Source organism: Electrona antarctica, assembly GCF_951216825.1.
Source record: "Electrona antarctica genome assembly, chromosome: 6".
In the NCBI taxonomy this organism is placed as follows: domain Eukaryota; kingdom Metazoa; phylum Chordata; class Actinopteri; order Myctophiformes; family Myctophidae; genus Electrona; species Electrona antarctica.
The window spans coordinates 29,894,617-29,902,248 of record NC_136811.1 but is presented as its reverse complement, the minus strand read 5'-3'; the positions used below and the strand labels follow the sequence as shown (position 1 = coordinate 29,902,248).

At 40.5% G+C, this 7,632-nt stretch overlaps 1 protein-coding gene across 1 annotated transcript; it reads right to left on the bottom strand.

Annotated features, from left to right (window-relative positions):
- Window positions 1-6,310: 6,310 nt before the first annotated feature.
- On the bottom strand, window positions 6,311-7,327 carry LOC306925217 (serine/arginine-rich splicing factor 5-like). The gene has a single exon (XM_079503914.1). The coding sequence runs from the start codon at window positions 7,248-7,250 to the stop codon at window positions 6,402-6,404; it is 849 nt and encodes a 282-aa protein (XP_079360040.1). The 5' UTR covers window positions 7,251-7,327; the 3' UTR covers window positions 6,311-6,401.
- Window positions 7,328-7,632: the final 305 nt, after the last annotated feature.

The following is a 7,632-nucleotide window of genomic DNA, read 5'->3' as shown; positions in this document are numbered from 1 at the left end:
TGACATGTTCTGTGATTCTTAAAGCAAATTATATTTGTGATGTAAATAATGCTAATAATGGAACATTTCTGGTATTTATGACCAGGTTTACGGCAGAATGCTACATCTTGGAACTATCGGAAGGTATTTTTACAAGTTTCCCAATAGGGCCACAATTTATTTTTACCTTTCATACAAATAACAAGAATCCTTTGAATAAAAAAACTCTCAATTTCAGAAATACAGTTCAAGGACACAGTCCAATGTTATCAGACATTTTCCAAAAGTTTCCAAAATAGAGACAATTCTACAAGCTTTAGATTGGCTATTTTTGCTATTAAAATCAGGCTTAATTTGATAACTGAAAACAGCGACACCGAATTCCTCTTTTGAGTCTCGAGCTGAAAAGGTTTGTAAATCCCTGATCTACAGCATGTACCACTACCCTGATCTACAGCATGTACCACTACCCTGATCTCCACTACCCTGATCTACAGCATGTACCACTACCTGATCTACAGCATGTACCACTACCCTGATCTACAGCATGTACCACTACCTGATCTACAGCATGTACCACTACCTGATCTACAGCATGTACCACTACCCTGATCTACAGCATGTACCACTACCCTGATCTACAGCATGTACCACTACCTGATCTACAGCATGTACCACTACCCTGATCTACAGCATGTACCACTACCCTGATCTACAGCATGTACCACTACCACATTTAAAGTGGTTCCAGGTTTTACATGCAGTCCAGCAGTGAGTTAGCAAGTTTTGTGAATACCCCTAGATGACCCAATATAAATAAATAGCCTACTGGTAATTAGCTAAAAGCATAAATATATCTTTAGGACTGGTTTATAGGCCATATTTGAATAACCTTCTGAAAATGATCAGATTAATTCTGGCTGAGACATTACCACTTGCAATAGTTAATGCTTAATTCGTTCTGTACTCTATAGCTACACCAGAGTAATCTAGTAAGAGAGTGGTGACACGCTTTGATCTCGCCGCAAAGCGGGTACCTATGGGCGATAGTTCCAAACATTGCTCCTATGGCTGGAACTATTCCATTGAGATAGAATGAGCACTTCCGCATTCCATTGTTACAATGAGAGTCAACAGGAGTGTCATTACTCTCTTACTAGATTACTCTGAGCTACACGTAATGAATGGGAGGAAGAGTGGAAACACTTTCTAGTGGCTCTCACCCTACATCCCTTTTTCCTTTAGGCTGTGTGTTCTTGACCTGGTTATCAGTGAGTCTTGCTCACTGTTAATGACACATAAGCCTACTGGACAGACAGGCTCTGAGACAAGTGAGTATAACTGGATTTATTACCTCACTGTAACTTTGTATAGGAATATTATACATGTTTGACATTGTAGCATGACATCACTTTCCATTTTCACTTTCAATTCAAATAATTCAGACTGAGTTGAAAGAAGAAGAAGTAATTCCAAATACAATGCAAACAAACTTGAAATGAAACCACATTATTTTATATCACACGTACACTGCATGTATATGAAAGGTTTACATTACTTTGTTGAGACTCAGTATTCTCGTAGATTTATTCACAGTTTATATTATCTTATTGCCTAACAACATCTTATTTTAAAATAATATGTCATGTTTTTAAAGGAAACTAGACTCTGGCGTGGACAAAGAAGTGAGCAGAGCTAAATTATTATTACTATTGTTTTCTTTTATAATGATGACTTTGATATATTATATGATATATTCAAGATTATAAATCAGATTTGTCTTTTCTTTCATGTTTCAGGAGGGATGTCCAGATTATGTAAACATCAGAGGAAGTGTTAGGCGAGGATTCATCTCTGCTGATCAGGACACCAGGGTTGTAGAAGAGTAATCCAACATAAAGAAAGAGTGAAGCATGAAGATATTCCTTTACATTTAGATTGGACCAGGTGTTTATCAGTGACTATTTTCTGCCTGGACACTGAAATGCAGCTCGTAAATTTAAGATCAACTAGATTGTTAGATTGATGAATTACAGAATTATTTAACAGAAATATTTATTTGTTTCAATTGTTAGAGAGTACCCATTTATCAGCTTCAAATTTGTCTGCTAATTTCCATTGGTGTCCTGTCTCTCTATACTGACCTATCTGAAATGAAGCATACAAATGGCAAAAATAAATCGAAATAAAGAAAAGAAAATATTATTTATATTCAATGACAGGATTCTATCATAATAGGATGTCACTTTCAATTCAAACATTTCAGAGATGTGAACGAAGTGGTCCAAATACAAACCACAAACCATATGATTTATACATACATTGGTGTGTCTGTGTGCTGCCCTACAGAGGGAGCCCCTCCAGAACATCTCCAACTTGAGTCTGAGACTTGGGAGCGTTCAGGTACTGTCTGTCTAGACTCTTATCTCATTGTGTCCAAGAAGGGGTGCCCCGGTGTTCCAAATGATAGTAGTAGACTAGTGGCCCTCACATGACACGTTGTGAAGATGCTGCTACTACTTGTCTACTACTTATACTTATACTTTTCTACTCAGCCCCCAGGTTGAACAGGTTGACAGTGCTATTGTGGGGAGTCAAGGGAAGAGACAGCGAGGTGAAATGACCTAACGACTACGTCGTCAAGGGTGGACGGGAAGAATACCTGAAGGAGAAGGAGCCTGATTGAGGAGTAACCACCTCTGAACACGGCCATGACCACTGTCATGATAAGAGTGTAAAGTATGTTGTTGACCAAAGTGTTGGACAGATGGATGGATAGACCAACTGACTGCAACCAACTGACATGGCCATCCTTAGAACAATTTATTACACAATGTAGTCCAAAAAAACAACCAAATATACTATTTCATATTACGACAAAATGCCACAATATTATGTCTTCAAAACAAGGTAATAAAAAGGTTATCTAATACAGGATCATATTATACTGTCATAAACAAAAAAAGAATCATGTGGATCTCAGGATTCACACATTCACACATAGGATTCACACACATATATAATATACCATAGAGAGGCTCAGTAAATTGGGCTCTGAAAGTGTGCAGATGGCTCAGAGAATCAGAGGAAACATTGTAGAAGGACAGAGTGCCTCCTTCCCTGTCTAGATACACTCCTATTCTGAGAGAGTGGGGGATGGGGAGCGGTATGCTGGTGTTTTTCACATTATGAAAAGCCGTGAATGAGTCGGCTGTACAGTGAAGGCTCCATGATTTGTCATTGTAGCCAATGACACACTCGTTACTCCTGCCTTTCCTGCAAAGACCTCTGTATGCCATTCCCACAAAGGCGCCGTCGCCCTCCCACTCTACCTCCCAGTAGCATCGACCCCACTGGGGCTCGCTGCACACCACCTGGGTCCAGTTGCTAAATCTCTCAACGTGGTCAGGGTAGTCGGTCCACTTCTCCACCTGGTGTACCACCATGGTGCAGCCCTTAAGGGTTCAATGTCAGGTGCAGCTGATAGTGTATTGTTTGGTGTCTGGGGTGAGCTTACGAGTGTCTGCAGAGCGGAGAGACATTGTTTTACATTAAGATAAGATAATGTAAGAGATAAACCTTAATTGATCTCAGAGGGACAATCAGGTGTCATAGCAGCAAGTCAGCAACAGCAGTGATAATGAAGCACAGAAGAGGAACAGGTAAGAATATAGAGTGAAGAACCATAGCAACATAAAGAATAAACATACAAATAAAATAGTGAGCTGCTGTTTTATTTATTTTATTATTACTGTAACTTAAGTAAGTAGGTGGCTCATTGTCAGTAGAACGAGGGTGTCTCCCCTTATAGTCTACAGTGAATATGAGAATTCATATATTTGACAAAAGACCATATTCAATATATATATTTTATGATTTACATTTTTTGAGAGCGGACTTGAGATAGCACTCTCCATCATGGTCCAGGCTGTAGGAAAGCAGCGGAATGGTAGACAAAAATTAAATAACCATAAGTCTTGAGCTAACCAGGTTTATTAAAGTCTTCAACTTTTTTGTGTCTCATGCAGCATGCTCAGTGCGCTAACTGGCTGAGCGTCCTCAATTTATCATTTGTGTGATAGCTAAAATCAGATTATATCATAAAACAGTAGCCTATAAGTGCAATGTTGAAATATTTGTACAGTCTATTTTGACAATGGTAAGCTGATTAGACTGAAAAACAGCCACTATTATACGGTTAGTACATTTTGTTAAATGTACCACACACACACTCCACATAAAAATGTTCTGTTTCTACCTGAGAGTCTGTAGTTTGCTTTGTCGGTCATCCATTAGAGCAGAGAGAAGTTTCTTTCCCTTTTTGCCCCGGGTTATTGTAAGTCAGATCTATCTCTCTCATGTGGGACGTATTTGCAGTTAGAGCTGACACCAGGAAGTCACAGCCTTCCCAGGTGACCCCACACAAGGACAGCCTGCAGTATATGAAAAGAAGATACTTTATTGTCAATATACTCTCAGCTCAGTGTAATTTCAATTCATAGAAATGAAATACTACTACTATTTCTATTACTTCGCCACATTAATTGCTGAACAGAAGGATAAATCTTCTTACACAATACGATACTCCAAGTTTATTGCCAATAGTGTAAGAATATGTAGAACCATTATTGGCCTTAATGTTTCCTATGACTTCGTTTTTTTTAATCCATTTTATTCTTATTAGCTTTTAGTCTTCATTTACTTTTAAATATACTTTATGCCTTGTTATGCCTTATGTAAAGCACTGAAATGTACAATACAAATACAACTGCCATCCTTACTAGCCTACTATTACTACTACTGCTGCTACTGCTACTGCTACTACTAATATTAATAATCATGGTATAATTGGAACAGAATAGGATTTGATGTATGAACTAACCATAGTTTTTTAAGCTCACAGTTAGGATGACAGAGGCCCTCTGTCAGTTTTACTCTAGAGTCCTGAAGGTCATTGTCACTGAGGTCCAACTAGGTCAAGCTTGAGGACTTGGAGCTGAGAACTGGAGCTAAGGCCATGATTTTACTGAGGTGGCAGTTCTTGAAGAATACGAGACCGCTCGCCCCTTTTCCAACAAAAAATGATGAAAAACGAGGATTTGAAAAAAAGACGAAAATCACTCCGAGACCATGGGCTAGTCCATTGTCTCGAGTGATTTTCGTCTTTTTTCAAATCCTCAAAAATGATGAAAAACGGAGTGTGACGAAAAAGCGTGACGAAAAAGTGTGTAGTTTTATCCTGTAGTTTATCCTGTAGTTTTATCCTGTCGTTTATCCTGTAGTTTTATCCTGTAGTTTTCAACTCACCCCTAAACGTGAAGACAACTCACCAGGGGTGAGATGTCTTCACTTTCCGGGGTGAGATGTCTTCACTTTTGGCCACTTTCGGGGTGAGTTGTCTTCACGTTCGGGGTGAGTTGTCAGGACAACTCACCAAAAGTCTGACTGAATATGTAGCCTTTGAGCTATACTTTACTGAATATTTCACAAGAATATAACACAAGAGTCAAATGTACGGTCAAATGTAATGTAGTTTATTTAAATATAGAAACATTGTAAACAAAGTTCAAACAGCAGTTTGTACAAAAAATATAGAAAAAAGGTAAACATCAAAAGTTTAGAAAAACATCAGTTTGTACAAAAAAAATATAGAAAAAAGTTAAGTATAGAAAAAATGTAAACTAAAAAAATATAGTAAAAAGTTGTCATATCTAAAAACATCAGTTACTACAAAAACACTAAAAAGTTGTCATATCTACAAAAACACTGTTTCAGTGATAGAAGAAAAAAGTTGTGCTGTGTGCAGTGCAGTGTGCAGTCCCATTTTGGTCAAAAGTTGTGCTAAACAACAATTTCTACAATATATAAGTATAATTAAGTCAAGGCATGATAGCACAATCACAATACAATACAGGCTACAGATGTAAATATATTTATGACACAGTAAAATGTCGAATTCGCCTTTAAGTATGTCAAGGTCAAATGCATAATAAACCTTACAAATACAAACATTGTTTGTATGTAGGCTACCCAGTAGCCTACCCATATGATTAGATGAATGTGCAACATTGTTTCCATCTTCCAGGCATATTCCTGCCAAAATGGAGATCTTAAATTGTTGAAAATGTCTGAGATGTCCGGTATTCGTTCTGACAGCTTACCCAATTACATTTTAAATTACGTCTGAAGACACATGGTTAATCCAGATGGTAAATAATTTTGAAAAAAGTGAATTACATTAATCCCCCAAAAAAGGTTCTTAGAATCTTTAATCAAATGGAGGAGTTTCCAAAGTAAAATATCAGTTATTAAAGTTGTAAGAAAACAGAGGGGAAAAAAAGCAATTTACTTTGAAAGCACATCCAAAACTAAGCATAAGGTCTTCATCATCAGTCCATTCTAATGCATAGAGACATACAGTCTCAGTGCTGGCTTTCTGCTGAAGCAGAGCGAGAACGGGAGCGGGACTGCTTCTTCTGAGCAGGTGCAGGGGATCGGGATCGAGACCTGGAGCGCGACACGGATCGGGAGGGAGAGCGGGCTGCAGCCCTGCCTCCTCCTCCTGACGAAGTCTTCTTTTCTGGTGTGCGGCTGGTGGACTTGCTCCTGTTGCTCCTGTTGCTCCTGGAACGGCTCCGGGAGCGGCTCTTAGAGCGTGAATAGCTGCGGGATCGGCTTTGACTCCTGCGGTGATCTTCAAAGATCTTCAACTTGCGACCGTTCAAGTCTGTTCCATGGAGTTTAGAAATGGCATTCTTCATATCACTGCGTGATGCAAACTCTACCACCCCTTCATTTTTGTTGGTTCTGTGAGCATCCACAAAGGTAACTTCTCCTGCTTTTCTCATCAGGTCTTTCAGGTCCTGCCAGCTAATACGAGACGAGAGGTTCTCCACAATGAGTCTGTGTTCCGTCCTCACAGGTGGGCCATACGTGGATCCACTGCTGCGAGAGGCGCGATCGTTGCCAAACCTGGGAGAAAAACGACCCATTCCAGGACCACCACCTCCGCGACCACGACGACCTCCTCCTCCTCCTCCTCCTCCGCCGCCGCGAGCATGCTCAATTGTAACCCTCTCGCTGCACAGTTCTTTGCCATTCAACTCGTACACAGCGTCGTCTGCGTCCCTGTGGTCATCGAACTCCACAAACCCAAAGCCGTTCTTCAGGTTGATTTCCCGGATCCGTCCAGATCCCTTGAAGAACTTCTCCACGTCTCTCTCCCTGGCGTGGGGGCTCAGGCGGCCGATGAAAACACGACACCCACTCATGATTAGCAGATTTGTGTTATTTTCCTGTTTCGGTTGTTAGTGTTGTCGACTGCTTTGACTCAAAGACGTTAGCGCAGCGCTACTCCTCCCTTGCCTCTTCCAGGTTGCTTTTGCAGTAGATCAAGAAGTGAATGATTTGAGAGCTCAGAGCCTTGCCTTTTTATGTGTGTTCTGAGGACGTAAGGGAGGACAGGCACAGAGAGAGCTGCGTGGGCGTTGCCAATGTGCACCGCCCCCCCCCCGCCCCCCCAACAAACACACTCTGCGTAAAGGCAACTATGCCCAGAGAGTCGGTGCCGGCGCCCCGGTCTATCTGGTCTGGCGGCTGTCCTCGAGTATCTGACCGCTGAGATACTGGAGTTGGCTGGAAACGCCGCCCGTG

Bases quoted from the DNA above. Each gene is read 5' to 3' on its own strand.
- LOC306925217 (XM_079503914.1), bottom strand. From the start codon at position 7,250: ATGAGTGGGTGTCGTGTTTTCATCGGCCGCCTGAGCCCCCACGCCAGG.